At 46.4% G+C, this 24,471-nt stretch overlaps 3 protein-coding genes and 1 pseudogene across 10 annotated transcripts; all 4 read right to left on the minus strand.

The window, feature by feature from the left end:
• Nucleotides 1-1,032: 1,032 nt before the first annotated feature.
• LOC143526795 (disintegrin and metalloproteinase domain-containing protein 19-like) lies at nt 1,033-7,008 on the minus strand. The gene is made up of 13 exons (XM_077021438.1): nt 6,993-7,008; nt 6,252-6,391; nt 5,656-5,833; nt 5,471-5,560; nt 4,996-5,348; nt 4,697-4,910; nt 4,351-4,428; nt 3,836-3,944; nt 3,542-3,677; nt 3,358-3,448; nt 2,987-3,220; nt 2,702-2,790; nt 1,033-2,615 (listed from the first exon to the last, which is right to left on the minus strand). Exons 2-13 carry the CDS (start codon nt 6,353-6,355, stop codon nt 2,585-2,587), a joined length of 1,707 nt encoding a protein of 568 aa, XP_076877553.1. The 5' UTR covers nt 6,356-6,391; nt 6,993-7,008; the 3' UTR covers nt 1,033-2,584.
• On the minus strand, nt 6,485-11,001 carry LOC143526792 (type 2 DNA topoisomerase 6 subunit B-like). Of its 8 annotated transcripts, none has more exons than XM_077021430.1 (16): nt 10,937-11,001; nt 10,549-10,687; nt 10,419-10,472; nt 10,186-10,298; nt 10,012-10,086; nt 9,854-9,909; nt 9,709-9,771; nt 9,349-9,544; nt 8,878-9,019; nt 8,545-8,721; nt 8,293-8,414; nt 8,069-8,179; nt 7,849-7,947; nt 7,653-7,704; nt 7,231-7,469; nt 6,485-7,078 (listed from the first exon to the last, which is right to left on the minus strand). In XM_077021430.1, exons 1-16 carry the CDS (start codon nt 10,955-10,957, stop codon nt 7,028-7,030), a joined length of 1,710 nt encoding a protein of 569 aa, XP_076877545.1. In that variant the 5' UTR covers nt 10,958-11,001; the 3' UTR covers nt 6,485-7,027. The 8 variants fall into 8 exon arrangements, with proteins under 8 accessions (XP_076877545.1, XP_076877546.1, XP_076877544.1 ...); XM_077021431.1 differs by having other exon boundaries at nt 8,560-8,721; nt 8,872-9,019; XM_077021429.1 differs by having other exon boundaries at nt 8,872-9,019.
• Nucleotides 11,002-12,376: 1,375 nt separating this feature from the next.
• LOC143526796 (polyadenylate-binding protein 1A pseudogene) lies at nt 12,377-14,463 on the minus strand (annotated as a pseudogene).
• A 4,648-nt stretch (nt 14,464-19,111) lies between these two features.
• LOC143526797 (disintegrin and metalloproteinase domain-containing protein 19-like) lies at nt 19,112-24,470 on the minus strand. The gene is made up of 12 exons (XM_077021439.1): nt 24,331-24,470; nt 23,735-23,912; nt 23,550-23,639; nt 23,075-23,427; nt 22,776-22,989; nt 22,430-22,507; nt 21,915-22,023; nt 21,621-21,756; nt 21,437-21,527; nt 21,066-21,299; nt 20,781-20,869; nt 19,112-20,694 (listed from the first exon to the last, which is right to left on the minus strand). Exons 1-12 carry the CDS (start codon nt 24,432-24,434, stop codon nt 20,664-20,666), a joined length of 1,707 nt encoding a protein of 568 aa, XP_076877554.1. The 5' UTR covers nt 24,435-24,470; the 3' UTR covers nt 19,112-20,663.
• Between the last annotated feature and the right edge of the window lies 1 nt (nt 24,471).

Below are 24,471 nucleotides of genomic sequence, written 5' to 3' on the forward strand. Positions count from 1 at the left end.
TGTTGCTAACGCGTCTAGCGCCACAGCAACGCGTGATTAGCTGCTGTGCTGGGTCTCCGTCATAAATCCAGTTCAGTTGGGGTCGTTCAGAACAGCCGGGGTTTCGGCCAACATAAATATTCTTTTGACAGTATGTGAGTGCTTTTTTAATATATACATTTGCAGGGTTGCCAACTCTCACGCATTGAGCGTGAGATACACGCATTTGACTGTCTTCACACGCTCACATGCCACACTTCCGATTTCTCACGACGAAAAAAAATCTATGGTCCATAGTTTATTTACCTCTGATTCATATCTATGATTAAATGAGTTACTAGTTCGCTCTGGTGCCAACCACTGTCGATCGATCGATCGATCGCGATAATATAATACTTAATTTGTGTCCATTTTACACCCCCCCCCCCCCCCCCCCGTCAACAATTTACACTCGCCACCCCCCCAGGTTCAAATCTCACTCCAAGTGATCTTGAAAAGTTGACAACCCTGCATAAATACACAAATACATACACATATCGATATCTGCTCAAACAAAAAATGGTTTTATTTCTCATGTTGGAATTTTGGCGTGAATATGAAATTGACCACACGGATCCTGTAAAATTATTTCCCACCTAAACTTTATATACTATTTCTAATCATACTGAGCCCATTCATTATTATTATTATAGTAGCCACATTTATCACTGAGTTTTTGTCAGTTTTATTAAATTTACTCCAGCCATATTACCCTATTAGCCAGACTTGATCAGCGTTATTACATCATCCTTCATTCATAAATCAGTCTAATTATGACTGACCACAGATCAGTATTTCTGCAGCCACATCACGTTTAGCCATGTAATCACTGACCAGATCAGTGTTCCTGCAACCTCACTCAGCCATCACTCTATTTATGCCTATAACCACCATTCCTGTATCAATGTTTCTTTCCGGCAAAAATTGAAGACACAAACTACTTTCAACATGACAAAGGGAACATGGAAGTGCATCACATAAACATATTGTAAAAAATGGATCAAAATAAAAATGTGCGGTGATATCTAATCTTATTTTATTGGCTGGCAGAAGACGCCTGAGAGGCTGGCAGAAGTCAATTTTACATTCATGGCATTGGATCAGAACTGATGATTCAGTGCAGTTCCTGTAATTCTTAATAAACGATGCATTCACACAGCCTAACAAAGTGCAAAAAACATAAACAAACAAAAAACTTCAATGTGGACCATTGTAAATATTGGACATTTAATTATAGGCCAGATTCATGAACAACTAAGTCTAGTCTTGGACTAAACTGAAGTGCTGATGTTGACTCAGTGTTGCAAATAGTTTTAGTCTAGAATAAGGCTTAAACTGGGTCTGGAAATCTGGCCTTATAATAGCTATAATCATTCCATTCACAGTGTGTTTCCTCAGTATGGTCCCAGTTTTAGGCATCAGTATGCCTACTTATTAACTCAAACCTGAGAGTCCACATTATTCCAGCACAAATACATGATTTTCATAGCATTAACTATGACATATTTAAAGAGAAAGGTCATTTCAATAGTTCAATTCAATGTATAAGTAAGAAAGCCTATGTAAGATCACTACAGATAAACACATTTACCTGCTTTTGTTAGGGCATAAGCCATTTAAATCTATACATTAAGTATATCACACACATCATTCTTTTCAAATTCTAGTTGTAATACAGAATCTGTTCTGGTGTCAGACCTAGATGAATGATACACCTACAGTACATTTTGAGAGGACTGTACGTTTTGGTTGTGCCTTTGAGTCTTCAAAGGGCATCACTCAATAATTTATACTAGTCTTAACACTATCTAAGTGTACAGTACATATTTAGTTTTATTCCCTGGTTTGGCGTCCTTGTACACAATATAAGGTGCATTTCATCAAGTGTTCCCAAGAGGCTTGTGAGTGGACAGACAGAAAAGTAAAATAAATTTCATCTCACTTGAATTATACGGCAGCCACTAGTCATTTGATGACCTAGATTTATATACAGTGTCCAGCAAATTGTAAATATTCTTTTGATGTAGTCAATTTACTCTGTATTCTATGCAATTACTTGAGCAGGTGTGCACAGAAAAGAACAGATGGTGGCCACAAAATCACTGAATTGTGAATCAGGATGTCTCAATTTGCATAACTATACATCTTGACATACCAAGCACAAAGGCCATTGTGTCATTTTGTGGTTTTCACAGCAGGTGGTGTGATTTTCACTGTTGCGTGCAATCCAAACTTGACATGTTCTTAATGTAAGATATACCTTCATGCTCTTATTTAAAGATCGTATCAAGGAACTTTTTCTCTTGTAAGTTCTCACTTAGCAATAAATAGGTGTGAAATAAAAAAAATATGGCACATGATTATTCAAACAGTACCAAAACAAAGTAAAATGCCACAAGTACATCACACTTCTGATTTCAAGTGTATTAGGCAGACGTGGTGCTGGACTTAGGAAGGCTCCGTTGCCACTCCAGAAGTACATGCCTGAATGTTGCAGGTTCCAGTTTCTCATTTTAAGAGTACTCAGAAGCATAAGGTCCTTTGATTTCACGAGCTTCACATAATTTCAGCTCTGTCCAGAGATTTCACTTTGAAACCTGCAGAAAGAAAAAAAGCAGAGGACATGAGTGTATTTGGCATTATAATGGTGACACTTCTTTATCCTAATTATACAGCTGACTACCTGGTATGACCAGTAGGGGGCAACAGATTGGACTTCCCTTTCTGTATTAGCCCTGGTGATATTTCAGACCCTTTTCTTTGTGACACCTCCTGGAAAAACATCAGCAAGACAATGATTTTACTTACATTACCACTTTCATTACCACTCCTGAGTCTTGACTGGTTGCGCTTTTGCTCCAATAGATGATAGATTTTGATAGATTCGTCTCACAATGATCAGCACTGGGCTGTACATAGAGAAAGGTGGGTGTCTTGTGATTAAAACAGGACAATCTACAGCCCTCACCTCTTTGATGTGAGAGGTCTTGGTAATGGGGCAGGGTGGAGGAGGTCTGTTGGGTGGGCTTGGTCTGGGTTTGGCGCCAACCGGCGGAGATGGGCGGGGCTGAGAAGTGGCCTCTGAGAGCACAGGGCTCTGCTGGTGCAGTGCATATGCTGGAATTGGTGGAGGTTTGACCGTAGGCCGAACACTGGCATGCCTTGATCTGGGTGGACCAGACGGACTGGACCGCTGGCTCTCCTGCCATGGGAAATTTTTTTTTAGATTAACATGCTGCAAAATATATATTTATATATAAAAACACAAATATATATATATATTTATTTACATATTATATTAATTTATATATATTTAAAAAATACAAGATATGACATTACTGGTTTATCTGTGCCAGATCGTTTTATCTGCAATGCCGAGCTCGCATGAACATCAGCAGTAGGAGTTTTGGATTTCGGTGAAGCAGCCGCACTGAAATGCAAATCATAGTAGATAAAGTGATAAAGTCAGCCTGTGCTGAACAGCACATCAGGAGGACAGATTATTTAAATCAGAAGGACTTACTTAACATGTATGCGCTGAGGAGGATGGACGGTACTTTTAAGCGAATGGAGCTTCTTCCTGTAGCACCAGCAGAGGAAGAGAACAGCCAATCCCAAGCAGAGAAACACAGGCAGGAGCGCCAGGAGGGGAAATAAGGCTGAAGCAAAAGAGAAAAAGACACTGTTCACTACTTTCAGTTAAGAGAATTCAAGGACACAAGAACAGAGGACAACACAAATCAGTGTATTTGCTTAGAGGAACGTGCAGGTGAATTCCCTTATGTGTTTTGTGTGTGTGCGGGCAGGTTTTCCTTACAGTAGGGGACCACCGGTCCGCTGTCCAAACTGCCCCCACTGCCTTTTTCTTCACAATATGGTGGTGCCCAGCCTGCGTCACAGTGGCAGTTGTGATTGTTGTTGCACAGCTACAGAGGAAGACACCGCACAAACTCACTTAAACCAGCAGATATAAGACCATCGCAGGCCTTTGTTTACCGTAGTCCACATAAACATTATTGGAGACTTTTACCATATAATGACATAGGTGGTTCAGCTTCACTTTGATAACATATGACCTGAATTTAGTTTGTAGGACTCTATAGTGGTATACATTTACAGCATTTGGCAAAAATTCTTATCCAGACGCAATGTACATGTTTATCAGTGTGATGGCACATCAAGCTCCTTGGAATAAACTAATAATTGTGGATATTATTAACACCATGGGTTAATGGGAGGACAGGAAGTGACCAGGCTCAGTTAAGTCAAGCCACCCACATGGGCTAAACAGGTGCTAACTTTACCCTAAGAGAGGCAGAGAGGACCACCCACCCCATGGCCGTGACACTTGGCGTTGCACTCATCCGCCCGGAGAAAGGACACATTGCGACACTCTCCATCAAAACAAATCTGCTCCAAGAGGGATATTAAAGATATCATATACCTTATTGGTAACAATCATGGTTACTGCATCTATCATCTTGATTTTGCCTTGCAACAAAAATTAATTTAAAATTGCTATGCAGTGAGTTAAAGCTAACTGGTCTGGCTCGCATGACCTCATGTGCATAATACTAATGTGCTCTGACTATATTTCATGCATTAGCACAATTATTAGCATTGCTTCTGCAGGACACATCCCCCATTATACACTTAACAACGTGTCTCCGGTACTCACCGCATTGTCACCGCACTTGGTTCCAGTCATGACGAGCCCTGGGTCTAGCGTATCACCCTGGCTCTCCTCGTCCTGGTCCAGCCGGTACACGTGTGTTCCCCGACACAGGATCTGTCGACGGCCCTCGCGGATCGTGGTGTCAATGGCCACGGCGTTGGCCTCAATGGGCTTGGTGGCGCTGCTCAGACACTGAATCTTGCCACATTTAGCATCCCTTAGATGAAAATCAGCGTAAATATGCATCTTTCTCTTTTGCAGTGGCCACGATTTGGACTCCTTCCCTGAGAGAAGATCCTCACCTTTCTGTGCACCCCCTGTATTTGCCCATCAGGTCTTTGCCACAGTTTCCATAGGAATCACCAGCCTCGTTCACCTTGGTGAAGCACAGATCCGGAGCAGGCTGAGCATCTGTGAGGGCACCAGGAGAGAGCCGAACAAATACCTTCACAGCCATGTTCTCTGTGAAAACCTTGAAGGAGTTCCAGAGGGATTTAGGAAAAATGCCCGTGTAACAGTACGCTGCCCCGTGCGCACACAGGCTCCCGTCCACCAGGTAGAAGTTGGCAGGGCACGCCTCTGACTTCCCATCACAGTACTCGGGCAGATCACAGGTGCCTGAGATAGAGCGACACAGGACACCTGGACTCTTCAGCTTTTGAGAGCAAATCGGTCAAAAGGTGGAGAGAGACAAGGAAGACCACAGTCAGTGTGACAGGAAGTGATTGCATGTGGCACGATGTGAGTGAGCTGACACAAGAGGAGTGAGGAAACAACCTTGCAGTCCTGACAACACACTCCATGGGCACATTCAGCTCCTGCCTTCAGGGTGCAGTTATGAGCATTGCAACATGGACTGGAACATTCCTAGAACATGCAGACAGAGAGAAAGACGTAAAAACCTGATGTAAAAACCTATGGAGGTGCAAACAGTGTGATGAGCATGACATTTGAGATCTTACCTCTACTTCTCCACAGTCACACTCCTCTCCCTCCTCTAGGTAGCCATTACCACAGCGTTGACCTCCATACATGGCCTTGGTGTTTGGGGGGTTGAACGGGCACTTTCCCCCACCAGAGCTCAGATAGCGCTTTAGCTCGGCCTGGTTACATGAGTTAAATACACGTGGGAAAGGGTGCCTGTGGGCGAGTGAGATAAGACAAGAAACAATCGAGCAAACAAGAATCCGAGATAAGTACATAACATTTTGGAGAATCAAGTTATTAAAGCAGCTTTTACAAAAGTCAGTGTCAGAGTCTCATTATCCAGTGCAGTCAGTAGTACACTGTCTATACTATAGACAATATTAAGAAGGTGTACAGTCTATACTATATTAAGAAGGTATAGAGGTATAAAGGTATAACATTAGAGCATCTGCTAAGTTCTCATGGGACAATTTACAAATTAGGTTTTTTTCCAGATAAGATGAGTGTTTAAGCTTGTAGTGTTTGGTAAAACCCTTCTGGGATATGTTGCCCTCACGCTCACTACACTGGTGCAGCTAAAGGGGACCTGGGGCAGTGCGGAGCCACTTTTGCCCCGGGGCCGTAGTCTCACCCCATAGACGCAGCCATGATGCAGCCTCCGTCCTCGGACAGGGCCTGGCAGCAGCTTTCACTGTCATGGCTCATACCAAAGTTATGGCCCATCTCATGGGCCATGGTGGCAGCTATCCCAACGGCACTTTCTGAGTGATCCTGAAGACAGAGAGAGAGAGAGAGAGAGAGAGAGAGAGAGAGAGAGAGAGAGAGAGAGGGAGGGATGAATGGGTAGACACAGAGATGATTTATGATGCCTGCGGCAGTTTCATGTGCCGTTCTTCCACCGAACCCAAATAAACCTCTAGTGACTCTACTTGCAATATCACAGGAAAATTCAGTTCTGACTTTGAGTTCAATGTTATTCTTATGGAGAAGTTAACATCATGTGAAATATTTGCGCTAACAAACATGTTTCTGCACACTCTCAAATAAAACAACTTAAATCTTTACGCTTGTTTTAACCTTAACCTTTCGCTGAAACAGATGGGCCTAAATCTTTATCACAGTAAAGGCCGTTACGTTGGCGCCACGGTGTGGCAATAATTGAAACTACATGTATGCTATCAGTGCAAACTCATGAATGTTAAATAGTTAATTTCTAACATGTTAGGACAACAAAATAAAACCCAAATTATAATGTTGGAAAACAAAAATAACACAACAATCTACAGTATTGTAATAAAATAACCAGTAAAAAGCTTTTTTAAATACCCACTAAAATATTTTCTACTAACAGAAACATGTTTAATGAACAAACAATTTTGGTAACCCAAATCTTCAGTCCTGACAGTTTTAATCCCACTCAGACAGATTTTCAATCTCCTGAAGCCATTCTCTGTCAACCTAAACAAACAAGGGTAGCATACAGTCACTTGAACAAAAATATAACTGAAGACAGAACTACTGACACAAAAATCATAAAGGATAATATTCCTAGCTTTACATTTAAGGAATGCAAGTGCCATGCATCATAATCATAACTTCTCATTGTTCACCTGTTGTTTTTTCAACTCAGTATTGCTTAAGGAAGGGGTCGACGACTCTGCTAAGCCCATGTCGACAAGCTCCCTCTGGGATCCTTGTGACCATTGCATCTGGTTGTCCAGAGTCTCCCAAATGTTGCTCTCAAAGGCATACGAGTCCCCAGCGGTGAACTCTGAGCACTGCCTTTTGGAGCACGACGGTGTCTCCTCCTCCTCCTCCTCTTCTTCGTGCGTTCTTTTGCTTGGAAGCCCTGGATAGCCAAACATACAGACAAAACTGCCCGAGTTTAATAAATAGCGATGGCCATAACGAATGATTACGATTGGACAACGGTTGAATACACTGTTACTGTAAGTCATGTACAATTACATAGTGTGCAGTGTGCTGTTGCTACTGTTGGACCATACACAAGTACAGGGGAAACGTCACTTGCCATTTTCAGGTTCCTCATGGCTGTTCCACTCAGACATAATCGTCTCTGAAGCCTAGCAGAAAGAAATCAGAAAATATGCAAATCACAAACAAATGTAGCACATTTGATTGGCATAACCATCATCTTGCCTTTTCTAACACAAACAATTCACAAACAGTACAAGAAGGTAAGTGTAGTGTTTAGGCAGCAAAAAAACCTTTTCAGAAGTACATCTGCTTCTGGAAACAAATCGCCCATTTATGACTCTCTGAAGTTTTTGATGTAAGGGGAAAGACAGGTCATAGCTGCTCTGCACCTAAAACAGACACATACGATAATGTTTTGGACATACATGAACAAATGACATTAAAGTTCAAGCTTAAGGCTGACTATGTACTATCTGTCAGATTTGATTTCAACAGCCACGTGAAGTGTACCTTCATGGTAGTCAGACAGGCGGTGCGAAAATCGACACTGCTACTGCTGCTCACAATACTCTTTACAGAGCTCAGAATCACCGACATGGCAGACTGAAGCCTCTCTTGGGACTATACACACAATCATATGCAGGCACACACTCAAACACAATGAAGCCAAATGCAGCTGTGAGCTGTGAGAATATATGAAGTTAAATTAAATGAATGGTGTCAAAACGTCTTGCCTTGTTTCTTTTTAGAAATCCCCTGAGGGCACTTTTCAGTAACGACTGCAGGGCTGATCTTACTTTGTCATCATTGTACCAAAGCACCTTGTCCAAACATCTCTCTAAAGTTTCTTCACTCCCTTAATATAATGTAAAAGGTAAAACAGACAGTGGTTACAACAAACGAAAATCCACTGCAGGTAAACTACAGACCCAGGAAGCATTACAAATGCAGGATGAACTGGGTCTAGCCGCTGCAGCAGGACTCACTGATCTGAACCGTACCGATGACGTCAGAGAGCTGGGAGTGGAAGGGGTCTCTGTACTCGAAGAGAAGGAAAAGCATGACAGTCTGCTGCACGGTGTGCTCAGGCTCAACCCGCCTCCCCTGCGGTTGAGTGTCGTCCTCATCGTCTACAGAAAACTCCACCTCACAGGACACAGATCCTAGATAGACAAAAAAAGCCACATACTTTGAGCATCACATGAACTAAACACCTTTTACAAAGGGGATTGTTGATTATTTTTTTTGTGTGTTACTGAGGAGATGGCCTTCCTTAGTGTTCCCCCTCAAACCGAACCCTGTACGTATATTACCCTGACCGCTTTGCGACTCTGCGTGGCGGACTCGAGCCAGCCCCAGCTCCACCCAGGCCGGGGAGTCAGCCAGGCTGTGGAGGAAGCTCAGCTGGGTCGCCCCTTCTCCTCTCTTCAGAGGAACACCACTGGGACTGTACACCAACACGTGACACGGATGTTAAGGTACAACTGCTCACAAGTCGAGGCAAAGCAAGTTCATTTGCTCATTAAGACATGACATAAGATTACATCACCATCATTGTAGTAAGATAATGTAGTGGAGAGAAGATATAATACCCTTGTTATTGTTATATGCCTCAATTATATATGTTATATATGCCTCAATTCAGTCATATCAAATTAACAAGGCTGCTGTAACAGTATGTGCTCATTAGCACAACATAATTATGCACACCCCAAAACTGAGGGATGCCATAACTGTATCTAAAAAATACACTCTGCCAGTGACAGTTATCTTTACATTACAAAGGATATGTGTATATGTGAAAGTCGAGTTGGCCAGTTAGGGTACTGGTCCATACAGGGCCTGAGGGTGGCCAGGGTAGCCATACTCAACTCTCCACACAACCCTGCCTCCATGACTTCAGAAGGCAGTAGGAGAGCCACTCTCTCCCCCAAAACAGGGTGCATTCTCGTACATGTAGGGAGGCATGCCATGGTGAACGGAGTCCTTTGGAGAAAAGTATCACAGATAGCAAGGTTTGATCTTCAGAGTTTTAAGTTAATCAATTATTAATAGCCTGACTTTGTGATTATCAAAAATATGTGAAAACTGTATTAGGTGAATAAAATTCCAAACTGTGCCATGTGGTTTTTATAGAAATAAGGACTAACTGGGAAAATATGGTACTGTCCATGGAAATGGCATGATCCATAAGTGAAAGTCTATTCTTGGCTCTATAAGGGAAAAAATTGCAATAATTAGCTGGTAGCACAGTGGGACTATGGAACAACAAGGGTGACTGGCATTTAATTTGACCTGAATACTTGGCTGTGTGAGTGTTCTTTATCCCTGACTTTGAAGACAATCGTGACCTATATTAGATAAAGAATGATTGAAACCCAGTTTCACTAGTGTGGTTAGCCAGAAGTCATGTTAAAACTACTGTGTTTAGAATGACCAGTCCCTGACCTTACCTTAGCATTAACAAGACTGAGTCTTTGAAGAAATGTTGCAGTAGCGGCCTCCGTTTCCTGCTTGTCCTGGTCGTCCTATAAGAAACCAAATTAATCTGATGGATCTGCATCACACATACACTCATGCTGGGTTAAAACACATTTTCTTTGTGATTGGTGACTAGACATACAAACCTGGAACGAGCAAACAAAATGCAAAGGCCCAAAGATGTTTGAGAACATTTGAAGGTCTTCTTCACAAGGACAGTCACAAAAATAGATACTGGAAGAAAGTCTCGCTGTAGCCTCTAAAAAAGGCAAAACAAATAAAAACAATACAGATTATTAATAGTCAACTTTCAAAATGCGCCTTTTTGTGTTACACAACTCTTAAAAATAAGTTGCTAGGCTTAATAAAAAAAACCTGCCATTCTGGACATGTTCCTCTGACATTCTGAAACACCAAGGACCAGCAGCTGCAACTGTAAACAAGCAAAATTGATTTCTCAATCTAATTAAGTAAACAAATAAGTAACTGCCTTAATTGCTTCCTCGGACCGGTGTACGTTGGTCGTCTGACAGCCTGCATGCTGTGGACCCGCAGAACCAGCAAGCCCCCTCGGCCGTCTGGACGAGCACTGCTACGTTTAGACTCAGTGTAATCATTACGGGTCAGAACCATCAGTAACCTGATAACCTGAAAGAAAGTGAACGCAGACACAGTTTCTCCCAAAAACTAAACACAACTGCTGCATGTCTACGTTGAGCCACACCTCAGTAGTAGAGAGAAGATTAGCTAGATAGCTAACGAGTCATGAAACCCACTCAGTCAACGTTAACACAGAGAACTCTCCCCCTCTGTAGCTAGAAAGTTGGTTACCACCACAGTTTTATCGTGCTGTGAGAAGAATTCATAATTTAAAAAAGGCCAATTAGTTTTAACTACCTGCTGCAGTTTAGATGTCATTTTATCATACGTTAGTTATAAGCTAGCTCTCTGGGCACGTGCCGTAAATGGGGACTAGTGGGTTGTTAATTACTGTAACCAGGGGTGTAGTGGAGGGGGGGGGGGGGGGGGGTCGCGGGGGGACGCGCCCTTTAGGACTACACCACTGACTGTAACTAAATAATTACTGTAACCAAGTATATACTGTAACTAAATAATTACTGTAACCAAGTATTTACTGTAACTAAATAATTACTGTAACCAAGTAATTACTGTAACTAAATTAGCTAGCATCAGAGCTTGAAGGAGGTTTCATGTTTAAAATAACCTAATACATAAGCAGGGTTGCCAACTCTCACACAATGAGCACGAGACACACGCATTTGACTGTCTTCACACGCTCTCACGCCACACATCCGATTTCTCACGCCGAAAAAAAATCTAGTTTATTTACCTCTGATTCAATGAGTTACTAGTTCGCTCTGGTGCCGACCACTGGCGATCGATCGATCGCGATATAATACTTAATTTGTGTCCATTTTACCATTTTACATTCGCCACACCCCCCCTTATCTCTATATGGACTTAACCTTAAAAATCTATAGTAATCTTAACACCAGACCACCTCTTTAAAAGGCTTCCCTGTAAAAAGTGATAGTCAGAACGCAGATAAATCCTTCACAAGATTTATAGACTTATATTCCACTCTAAAGTTTGCTAGACTCACCTTATCAAGCTGTCTAATGTATCCTTCAGTGAAGCGTTTTCATTTGCATGTAATGATGGGTATTTGTGTACGTCTGTGTGCGTGTTCATGTCTATGTGTGTGTGTGTGTGTGTGTGTGTGTTTACATTCTTGTTTTCAGCCTAGTCATCTGCTGATCATGATTTCCTCACATGAATGCAGGGATGTTTCGTAGCAATTACAAGCGGATTTCTGCATGTCATGAGTTTTTTGTTAGTTTCATGTGTATCTATAGTGTGTAAGGCTAATTATATAGACCGAGGATGCAGAAGTCTGAGCTCAGCCAATGAGATTACAAAGACCTAGAATTCTATGCAATGCTATGTAAATGTCAGAAACAAATAAATAAACAAAGAACTCATTTGCATCTATTTTAATTGTGCAATATGAATATTTGACAACAGTTTATTAACTAAAACTTTAACTTATTAACTTATTCTACATAATAGTTCATCGATCACAACAATACTAATAATCATGAATATAAAGATTTGTAATGTATGCACCAAATCCATTGATTCTTATTATTTACAGTATCTACAAGCTGGATTCAGAGATACATGAAAGGTATCACAACATAAATAATACATAAATAATAATTGCCTTTACAACATAAATAATAAATATATATAACATTAAATAACTTTTTTTTTTTTTTTTTTTTTGGAGCAAGCACATTCAGTTCAGGAATCTTCACAATGCTGGCACAGCATCTGGATGTTATAATCCCCTCCCCTCCCACTCCCAGTGAAGTAAGTTTCCTGTCCCTGGGCCTAGAGGCTTGTGACCCCCGGCAGAGTTGGTCACGCTTTTCTGAGCGGCTTCTTTAGCCTGGTGAGCCTGGAGCACTGCGACGGCCTCATGGACCTTGGAGCTCAAAGACTCGGGCGACTCGAGCATGTGCAGCAGCTCAGAGTTGTCCATCTCCAGCAGCATACCCGTGATCTTGCCCGCCAGGGTGGGGTGCGTGTTCTGGATCAGAGGGAACAGCCGCTCACCCAGCATCTGCTCCTGCTCCTGCGGGGGGGGCGGCCGCCAGCATGGAGGCCGTCAGAGGCTCCTGGCCCTGCACGTACACGGCGGACTGCTGCGTGGAGACCTGGGGCTGACCGCTCAGGTGCTGCTGGGTGTTGCACACACCTGCTGCGTATTTGTACTGTGGCACGTCGCGCACCGGGGAGGTGGGGGCTACCGGAGCCGCGCGAGGGCCCACGGTCTGCGGGGCGACGCGCTGGCTGGACATCACGCGGGGCACCTGGGAGGTCGGCCGGACGGCGCCGAACGTCTGTTGTCTGGACGCAGACGGCCTCACGGTGGCAGGCGTGTTCTGGAAGTGCTGAGGTCTAACGCCCTGCGTGGTCCAGCATGGACTGGGTCGGAGCTGGGCCAGCTGGTTAGTCGGGTAGTACGCAGTTCTGTTCTGGGCCTGCGGAATGGCGGTGATAAAGTATCCGGAGGGCGGGGCGTGCTGGTAGGGGTTGAGCACGTGGTTGGGCACGGCGCACACGCTGGCCAGACGCTGCATGTACTGGTTGGTGAGGTGGGCCTGCCTCTCCTCCTTGCGCTGTGCCAGGGCCACGTAGAGCGGCTTGGCGGCCACGATGCGCCCGTTCATCTCCGTCACCGCCTTGGTGGCCTCCTCCGGCGAGGAGAAGCACACGAAGCCGAAGCCCTTGGAGCGGCCGCCGTCCATCATCACCTTGGCACTGGTGATGTTTCCAAAGGGTGAGAACTCTTTGCGCAGGCGTTCATCATCGATACCGTCGTCCAGGTTCTTCACATAGAGATTAACGCCCTGGTAGCGGCTCATGCGGTCCTGCTTCACCTGCTCAAACATCCGCTTCAGCTCCATCTGCCGCTCCACTTTCTTCTGAGCGCGGCCTACGTAGATGAGCTTGCCGTTGAGCTCCTTGCCGTTCATCTCGTCTACGGCCTTCTGAGCATCCTCATGCCTCTTGAAGCTGACAAAGCCGAAGCCTCTAGATTTGCCGCTGTCGTCGGTCATAACACGGATGCTCATTGCGTTGCCATATTTGCTGAAGACCTCCTTCAGTTTTTCATCATCCATGTCTTCGCCAAAGTTTTTGATGTATACATTGGTGAACTCCTTGGCCCTGGCCACGCGCTCTGCCTCACGCTCTTTGCGAGATTTGAAACGCCCCATAAACACTTTTCTGTCATTGAGCAACATGCCGTTCAATTTCTCAATGGCTCTCTCGGCTGCCTCCTGCGTCTCAAAGTGCACAAAGCCGTACCCTTTTGAACCGTTCTCATCACAAACCACCTTGCAGGACAAGATGTTGCCAAAAGCAGACAAGGTGTCATAAAGGGCCATGTTGTCAATTGACTTGTCCAGGTTCTTGATGAAGACGTTTCCCACCCCACTCTTCCTCAGCGACGGGTCGCGCTGAGACCACATGATGCGCACAGGTCTCCCCTTGATCACTTCAAAGTTCACGGTGTCCAACGCACGCTCGGCGTCCTCGGGTTGTTGGTAGTTAATGTAGGCGTAGCCCAGTGATCGCCGAGTGATCTTGTCCCGGCACACCCGAATGGACAGGATGGTTCCGGCGGGGCTGAACTTTTCAAACAGCATGGCCTCGGTCACGTCGTGGTGGAGGTCCCCGACGTACAACGAAGCCATCTGAAATCTAGGGGCGCTGGGGTTCATCACGGTAAATCTAGTAGTTTGTCGAAGCAAGTTCTCAGGAATTTACGAGGGTCGACGCTCGTAGACCACCTATACTACTTCACAGCCAATTCAAACCGCTACAATTTTTAAAAGTGACTTAACATTTTTCAAATGCTTGCGTCGTTTAAAATGTCTTTAAAAGAAAGCGTCACTACATAATAATGGGTAACTAACAACCAAGACGTCGAAACTCGGCCGTTCTCTAGTTGGGCCTGTTGCTAACGCGTCTAGCGCCACAGCAACGCGTGATTAGCTGCTGTGCTGGGTCTCCGTCATAAATCCAGTTCAGTTGGGGTCGTTCAGAACAGCCGGGGTTTCGGCCAACATAAATATTCTTTTGACAGTATGTGAATGCTTTTTTAATATATACATTTGCAGGGTTGCCAACTCTCACGCATTGAGCGTGAGATACACGCATTTGACTGTCTTCACACGCTCACATGCCACACTTCCGATTTCTCACGACGAAAAAAAAATCTATGGTCCATAGTTTATTTACCTCTGATTCATATCTATGATTAAATGAGTTACTAGTTCGCTCTGGTGCCAACCACTGTCGATCGATCGATCGATCGCGATAATATAATACTTAATTTGTGTCCATTTTACACCCCCCCCCCCCCCGTCAACAATTTACACTCGCCACCCCCCCAGGTTCAAATCTCACTCCAAGTGATCTTGAAAAGTTGACAACCCTGCATAAATACACAAATACTTACACATATCGATATCTGCTCAAACAAAAAATGGTTTTATTTCTCATGTTGGAATTTTGGCGTGAATATGAAATTGACCACACGGATCCTGTAAAATTATTTCCCACCTAAACTTTATATACTATTTCTAATCATACTGAGCCCATTCATTATTATTATTATAGTAGCCACATTTATCACTGAGTTTTTGTCAGTTTTATTAAATTTACTCCAGCCATATTACCCTATTAGCCAGACTTGATCAGCGTTATTACATCATCCTTCATTCATAAATCAGTCTAATTATGACTGACCACAGATCAGTATTTCTGCAGCCACATCACGTTTAGCCATGTAATCACTGACCAGATGTCACGTGCGGCTACGCCCCCTCTCCTAGCTGTCACTCTGGGTTCCCTCGTGTCTGTGTTCTTGCCCGTTTGTCCCGCCCTGCTCGTTAGTTTTATGAATCCCTCGTTTGTTACCACGCCCCTGTGTCATTGTCATCACCTGTCCCTAGTTTAGTTCTGTGTATAAAAGCCCCTGAGTCTCCCTTGTCCTTTGTCCGGTATTTTGAATTTATGTGTGATCGTGTCTATCCCACCGCTGTTCTCTGTGCCTGACCGTTTTCGTGTTTCTCCTGTTTCCCGTGCCCCTGTCTTGTGATGCCTGTCTTCGCCTGCTATTCTGACTGCCCTCCCGTTATGGACCCTGCCTGGCTTTCTGACGACGAGTATGGTATTCCCTTTAATAAATCTCGCTCCTCTCAGCGATTGTGTCCGTCTCCTCGCTCCGTGGCGCAAGCTACGTTACATAATACCGGACCAATCAAGGACACAGCGAGAGAGCGAGACTCTGGTGAGTTCAAACACTGTGAATGGATGTCGGCTGGTTTAATCCGGTTCGACTCTCCGGTATTTCAGTGCGAACAAACTAGAGACAGGAATACCCCTGGCGCTGCGGGTACAAGGAAGTCTCGTCGCCGACCAAAGAAAGCGCAGTCTCTTTCTACTGGCTTTCGCGACGAGACTCCATCTGAGCGCTGTGTGTCTGCCCGGTCTTGCGAACACGACAGGGAGAAACCTCCTGTCGTGCGAGCAGCGGGCAGACGGTCTGAGCGCACAGACAAGTTTTCGCTTAACCCTCGGTTGACTCTCTCTGACCACCGTGAGCTCCCGGCGCCTCAAGGGAGGCGGAGCCGCAGCAGAGAGAGCAACCGAGGAGCTTGTGTGTCTGTGTGTTCTGCCAGGCTCACCCAGGACCCTGAGGAGGAGGACCCACCGCCTCTGACCCTGCCGGCTACTCCACATGACAACCCCAAGTATTTTTTGGGGGGGAGTACGAGCCACGTCAGTATGGCGGTCCCGCCCCCCGATGACGTCAGTGTGGCGGTCCCGCCCCCCGATGACGTCAGTATGGCGGTCCCGCCCCCCGATGACGTCAGTATGGCGGTCCCGCCCCCCGATGACGTCAGTATGGCGGTCACGCCCCCCGATGACGTCAGTATGGCGGTCACGCCCCCCGATGACGTCAGTATGGCGGTCACGCCCCCCGAGGACGTCAGTATGGCGGTCACGCCCCCCGAGGACGTCAGTATGGCGGTCACGCCCCCCGAGGACGTCAGTATGGCGGTCACGCCCCCCGAGGACGTCAGTATGGCGGTCACGCCCCCCGAGGACGTCAGTATGGCGGTCACGCCCCCCGAGGACGTCAGTATGGCGGTCACGCCCCCCGAGGACGTCAGTATGGCGGTCACGCCCCCCGAGGACGTCAGTATGGCGGTCACGCCCCCCGAGGACGTCAGTATGGCGGTCACGCCCCCCGAGGACGTCAGCCCGGTGGTTCCGCCCCCCGAGGACGTCAGCCCGGTGGTTCCGCCCCCTGAGGACGTCAGCCCGGTGGTTCCGCCCCCTGAGGACGTCAGCCCGGTGGTTCCGCCCCCTGAGGACGTCAGCCCGGTGGTTCCGCCCCCTGAGGACGTCAGCCCGGTGGTTCCGCCCCCCGAGGGTGTCTCTTCCACGCCGGTTCCTGTCCCCGCGACCCTGGAGGGGTCGTCCACGCCGGTTCCTGTCCCCGCTGCCCGTCAGCAGTCCACGCCGGTTCCTGTCCCCGCGACCCTGGAGGGGTCGTCCACGCCGGTTCCTGTCCCCGCTGCCCGTCAGCAGTCCACGCCGGTTCCTGTCCCCGCGACCCTGGAGGGGTCGTCCACGCCGGTTCCTGTCCCCGCTGCCCGTCAGCAGTCCACGCCGGTTCCTGTCCCCGCGACCCTGGAGGGGTCGTCCACGCCGGTTCCTGTCCCCGCTGCCCGTCAGCAGTCCACGCCGGTTCCTGTCCCCGCGACCCTGGAGGGGTCGTCCACGCCGGTTCCTGTCCCCGCTGCCCGTCAGCAGTCCACGCCGGTTCCTGTCCCCGCGACCCTGGAGGGGTTGTCCACGCCGGTTCCTGTCCCCGCTGCCCGTCAGCAGTCCACGCCGGTTCCTGTCCCCGCGACCCTGGAGAGGTCGTCCACGCCGGTTCCTGTCCCCGCGACCATGGAGAGGTCGTCCACGCCGGTTCCTGTCCCCGCGACCCTGGAGAGGTCGTCCACGCCGGCTCCCGTTCCCGCTGCCCGCCAGCGGACCCTGCCTGTCCCCGCTGCCCGCCAGCGGACCCTGCCTGTCCCCGCTGCCCGCCAGCGGACCCTGCCTGTCCCCGCTGCCCGCCAGCGGACCCTGCCTGTCCCCGCTGCCTGTCTGCCGGCTCCAGTTCCCGCTGCCTGTCTGCCGGCTCCTGTTCCCGCTGCCTGCCGCCCGGCCGCACCTGTCGCCCCAGAGACTGTGCTGCCCCCTGTTGGGCATGGACTTGGTGTTCCCCCTGCTCCGCCCTTTGCCTCCTATGTTCCGTTGCCCGTGTTCCCCTTGCTCCCTGGTCCCATCCCTGGTTTTGTTTTGGTCCCTGTCCCCGTGGTTGTGTCTGTCAAGGTCTGTGTTCCTGTTCCCGTGTCTGTTCCCTGTGGTGTCGTCTCTGTCCCTGTCCCCATGTCTGTTCCCCAAGTTGTCACCCACCTTGTGCCTGTGCCTGTCTCCGTTGTTCATGGTGTCTTTGCCTCTGTGTTTGCCTCCGCCTTGTCCCCTGGCCCCACTCCCGTGTCTGTCCCCGGTCCTGTACTGTCCGGCCCTGCTCCTTGCCCTGTCCGGTCTCCATGTGCCCCGTGTACCGCCATGCCCCAGCCCAGCTCCTGGCCCGTCTCTGGTCCCCCTGTCCCTGCCGTGCCCCGGTCTCCGTGCCCTGCTTTCCCCTGGTCTGTTCCTCCGGTCCGTCCCGTGTCTGCTGTCCCTGTCCCTCGCCGTGTTCCGTGGTTCCCTGTCTTGTCCTAGTCTGGTTCCCTGTCCTGTCTGCCCTTGCGTGCCCCGGAGTGGCACGCTTTGAGGGGGGGTTCTGTCACGTGCGGCTACGCCCCCTCTCCTAGCTGTCACTCTGGGTTCCCTCGTGTCTGTGTTCTTGCCCGTTTGTCCCGCCCTGCTCGTTAGTTTTATGAATCCCTCGTTTGTTACCACGCCCCTGTGTCATTGTCATCACCTGTCCCTAGTTTAGTTCTGTGTATAAAAGCCCCTGAGTCTCCCTTGTCCTTTGTCCGGTATTTTGAATTTATGTGTGATCGTGTCTATCCCACCGCTGTTCTCTGTGCCTGACCGTTTTCGTGTTTCTCCTGTTTCCCGTGCCCCTGTCTTGTGATGCCTGTCTTCGCCTGCTATTCTGACTGCCCTCCCGTTATGGACCCTGCCTGGCTTTCTGACGACGAGTATGGTATTCCCTTTAATAAATCTCGCTCCTCTCAGCGATTGTGTCCGTCTCCTCGCTCCGTGGCGCAAGCTACGTTACACCAGATCAGTGTTCCTGCAACCTCACTCAGCCATCACTCTATTTATGCCTATAACCACCATTCCTGTATCAATGTTTCTTTCCGGCAAAAATTGAAGACACAAACTACTTTCAACATGACAAAGGGAACATGGAAGTGCATCACATAAACATATTGTAAAAAATGGATCAAAATAAAAATGTGCGGTGATATCTAATCTTATTTTATTGGCTGGCAGAAGACGCCTGAGAGGCTGGCAGAAGTCAATTTTACATTCATGGCATTGGATCAGAACTGATGATTCAGTGCAGTTCCTGTAATTCTTAACAAACGATGCATTCACACAGCCTAACAAAGTGCAAAAAACATAAACAAACAAAAAACTTCAATGTGGACCATTGTAAATATTGGACATTTAATTATAGGCCAGATTCATGAACAACTAAGTCTAGTCTTGGACTAAACTGAAGTGCTGATGTTGACTCAGTGTTGCAAATAGTTTTAGTCTAGAATAAGGCTTAAACTGGGTCTGGAAATCTGGCCTTATAATAGCTATAATCATTCCATTCACAGTGTGTTTCCTCAGTATGGTCCCAGTTTTAGGCATCAGTATGCCTACTTATTAACTCAAACCTGAGAGTCCACATTATTCCAGCACAAATACATGATTTTCATAGCATTAACTATGACATATTTAAAGAGAAAGGTCATTTCAATAGTTCAATTCAATGTATAAGTAAGAAAGCCTATGTAAGATCACTACAGATAAACACATTTACCTGCTTTTGTTAGGGCATAAGCCATTTAAATCTATACATTAAGTATATCACACACATCATTCTTTTCAAATTCTAGTTGTAATACAGAATCTGTTCTGGTGTCAGACCTAGATGAATGATACACCTACAGTACATTTTGAGAGGACTGTACGTTTTGGTTGTGCCTTTGAGTCTTCAAAGGGCATCACTCAATAATTTATACTAGTCTTAACACTATCTAAGTGTACAGTACATATTTAGTTTTATTCCCTGGTTTGGCGTCCTTGTACACAATATAAGGTGCATTTCATCAAGTGTTCCCAAGAGGCTTGTGAGTGGACAGACAGAAAAGTAAAATAAATTTCATCTCACTTGAATTATACGGCAGCCACTAGTCATTTGATGACCTAGATTTATATACAGTGTCCAGCAAATTGTAAATATTCTTTTGATGTAGTCAATTTACTCTGTATTCTATGCAATTACTTGAGCAGGTGTGCACAGAAAAGAACAGATGGTGGCCACAAAATCACTGAATTGTGAATCAGGATGTCTCAATTTGCATAACTACACATCTTGACATACCAAGCACAAAGGCCATTGTGTCATTTTGTGGTTTTCACAGCAGGTGGTGTGATTTTCACTGTTGCGTGCAATCCAAACTTGACATGTTCTTAATGTAAGATATACCTTCATGCTCTTATTTAAAGATCGTATCAAGGAACTTTTTCTCTTGTAAGTTCTCACTTAGCAATAAATAGGTGTGAAATAAAAAAAATATGGCACATGATTATTCAAACAGTACCAAAACAAAGTAAAATGCCACAAGTACATCACACTTCTGATTTCAAGTGTATTAGGCAGACGTGGTGCTGGACTTAGGAAGGCTCCGTTGCCACTCCAGAAGTACATGCCTGAATGTTGCAGGTTCCAGTTTCTCATTTTAAGAGTACTCAGAAGCATAAGGTCCTTTGATTTCACGAGCTTCACATAATTTCAGCTCTGTCCAGAGATTTCACTTTGAAACCTGCAGAAAGAAAAAAAGCAGAGGACATGAGTGTATTTGGCATTATAATGGTGACACTTCTTTATCCTAATTATACAGCTGACTACCTGGTATGACCAGTAGGGGGCAACAGATTGGACTTCCCTTTCTGTATTAGCCCTGGTGATATTTCAGACCCCTTTCTTTGTGACACCTCCTGGAAAAACATCAGCAAGACAATGATTTTACTTACATTACCACTTTCATTACCACTCCTGAGTCTTGACTGGTTGCGCTTTTGCTCCAATAGATGATAGATTTTGATAGATTCGTCTCACAATGATCAGCACTGGGCTGTACATAGAGAAAGGTGGGTGTCTTGTGATTAAAACAGGACAATCTACAGCCCTCACCTCTTTGATGTGAGAGGTCTTGGTAATGGGGCAGGGTGGAGGAGGTCTGTTGGGTGGGCTTGGTCTGGGTTTGGCGCCAACCGGCGGAGATGGGCGGGGCTGAGAAGTGGCCTCTGAGAGCACAGGGCTCTGCTGGTGCAGTGCATATGCTGGAATTGGTGGAGGTTTGACCGTAGGCCGAACACTGGCATGCCTTGATCTGGGTGGACCAGACGGACTGGACCGTTGGCTCTCCTGCCATGGGAAATTTTTTTTTAGATTAACATGCTGCAAAATATATATTTATATATAAAAACACAAATATATATATATATTTATTTACATATTATATTAATTTATATATATTTAAAAAATACAAGATATGACATTACTGGTTTATCTGTGCCAGATTGTTTTATCTGCAATGCCGAGCTCGCATGAACATCAGCAGTAGGAGTTTTGGATTTCGGTGAAGCAGCCGCACTGAAATGCAAATCATAGTAGATAAAGTGATAAAGTCAGCCTGTGCTGAACAGCACATCAGGAGGACAGATTATTTAAATCAGAAGGACTTACTTAACATGTATGCGCTGAGGAGAATGGACGGTACTTTTAAGCGAATGGAGCTTCTTCCTGTAGCACCAGCAGAGGAAGAGAACAGCCAATCCCAAGCAGAGGAACACAGGCAGGAGCGCCAGGAGGGGAAATAAGGCTGAAGCAAAAGAGAAAAAGACACTGTTCACTACTTTCAGTTAAGAGAATTCAAGGACACAAGAACAGAGGACAACACAAATCAGTGTATTTGCTTAGAGGAACGTGCAGGTGAATTCCCTTATGTGTTTTGTGTGTGTGCGGGCAGGTTTTCCTTACAGTAGGGGACCACCGGTCCGCTGTCCAAACTGCCCCCACTGCCTTTTTCTTCACAATATGGTGGTGCCCAGCCTGCGTCACAGTGGCAGTTGTGATTGTTGTTGCACAGCTACAGAGGAAGACACCGCACAAACTCACTTAAACCAGCAGATATAAGACCATCGCAGGCCTTTGTTTACCGTAGTCCACATAAACATTATTGGAGACTTTTACCATATAATGACATAGGTGGTTCAGCTTCACTTTGATAACATATGACCTGAATTTAGTTTGTAGGACTTTATAGTGGTATACATTTACAGCATTTGGCAAAAATTCTTATCCAGACGCAATGTACATGTTTATCAGTGTGATGGCACATCAAGCTCCTTGGAATAAACTAATAATTGTGGATATTATTAACACCATGGGTTAATGGGAGGACAGGAAGTGACCAGGCTCAGTTAAGTCAAGCCACCCACATGGGCTAAACGGGTGCTAATTTTACCCTAAGAGAGGCAAAGAGGACCACCCACCCCATGGCCGTGACACTTGGCGTTGCACTCATCCGCCCGGAGAAAGGACACATTGCGACACTCTCCATCAAAACAAATCTGCTCCAAGAGGGATATTAAAGATATCATATACCTTATTGGTAACAATCATGGTTACTGCACCTATCATCTTGATTTTGCCTTGCAACAAAAATTAATTTTAAATTGCTATGCAGTGAGTTAAAGCTAACTGGTCTGGCTTGCATGACCTCATGTGCATAATATTAATGTGCTCTGACTATATTTCATGCATTAGCACAATTATTAGCATTGCTTCTGCAGGACACGTCCCCCATTATACACTTAACAACGTGTCTCCGGTACTCACCGCATTGTCACCGCACTTGGTTCCAGTCATGACGAGCCCTGGGTCTAGCGTATCACCCTGGCTCTCCTCGTCCTGGTCCAGCCGGTACACGTGTGTTCCCCGACACAGGATCTGTCGACGGCCCTCGCGGATCGTGGTGTCAATGGCCACGGCGTTGGCCTCAATGGGCTTGGTGGCGCTGCTCAGACACTGAATCTTGCCACATTTAGCATCCCTTAGATGAAAATCTGCGTAAATATGCATCTTTCTCTTTTGCAGTGGCCACGATTTGGACTCCTTCCCTGAGAGAAGATCCTCACCTTTCTGTGCACCCCCTGTATTTGCCCATCAGGTCTTTGCCACAGTTTCCATAGGAATTACCAGCCTCGTTCACCTTGGTGAAGCACAGATCCGGAGCAGGCTGAGCATCTGTGAGGGCACCAGGAGAGAGCCGAACAAATACCTTCACAGCCATGTTCTCTGTGAAAACCTTGAAGGAGTTCCAGAGGGATTTAGGAAAAATGCCCGTGTAACAGTACGCTGCCCCGTGCGCACACAGGCTCCCGTCCACCAGGTAGAAGTTGGCAGGGCACGCCTCTGACTTCCCATCACAGTACTCGGGCAGATCACAGGTGCCTGAGATAGAGCGACACAGGACACCTGGACTCTTCAGCTTTTGAGAGCAAATCGGTCAAAAGGTGGAGAGAGACAAGGAAGACCACAGTCAGTGTGACAGGAAGTGATTGCATGTGGCACGATGTGAGTGAGCTGACACAAGAGGAGTGAGGAAACAACCTTGCAGTCCTGACAACACACTCCATGGGCACATTCAGCTCCTGCCTTCAGGGTGCAGTTATGAGCATTGCAACATGGACTGGAACATTCCTAGAACATGCAGACAGAGAGAAAGACGTAAAAACCTGATGTAAAAACCTATGGAGGTGCAAACAGTGTGATGAGCATGACATTTGAGATCTTACCTCTACTTCTCCACAGTCACACTCCTCTCCCTCCTCTAGGTAGCCATTACCACAGCGTTGACCTCCATACATGGCCTTGGTGTTTGGGGGGTTGAACGGGCACTTTCCCCCACCAGAGCTCAGATAGCGCTTTAGCTCGGCCTGGTTACATGAGTTAAATACACGTGGGAAAGGGTGCCTGTGGGCGAGTGAGATAAGACAAGAAACAATCGAGCAAACAAGAATCCGAGATAAGTACATAACATTTTGGAGAATCAAGTTATTAAAGCAGCTTTTACAAAAGTCAGTGTCAGAGTCTCATTATCCAGTGCAGTCAGTAGTACACTGTCTATACTATAGACAATATTAAGAAGGTGTACAGTCTATACTATATTAAGAAGGTATAGAGGTATAAAGGTATAACATTAGAGCATCTGCTAAGTTCTCATGGGACAATTTACAAATTAGGTTTTTTTCCAGATAAGATGAGTGTTTAAGCTTGTAGTGTTTGGTAAAACCCTTCTGGGATATGTTGCCCTCACGCTCACTACACTGGTGCAGCTAAAGGGGACCTGGGGCAGTGCGGAGCCACTTTTGCCCCGGGGCCGTAGTCTCACCCCATAGACGCAGCCATGATGCAGCCTCCGTCCTCGGACAGGGCCTGGCAGCAGCTTTCACTGTCATGGCTCATACCAAAGTTATGGCCCATCTCATGGGCCATGGTGGCAGCTATCCCAACGGCACTTTCTGAGTGATCC

The sequence above is a fragment of the Brachyhypopomus gauderio genome, chromosome 11 (genome assembly GCF_052324685.1).
Source record: "Brachyhypopomus gauderio isolate BG-103 chromosome 11, BGAUD_0.2, whole genome shotgun sequence".
Lineage (NCBI taxonomy): Eukaryota > Metazoa > Chordata > Actinopteri > Gymnotiformes > Hypopomidae > Brachyhypopomus > Brachyhypopomus gauderio.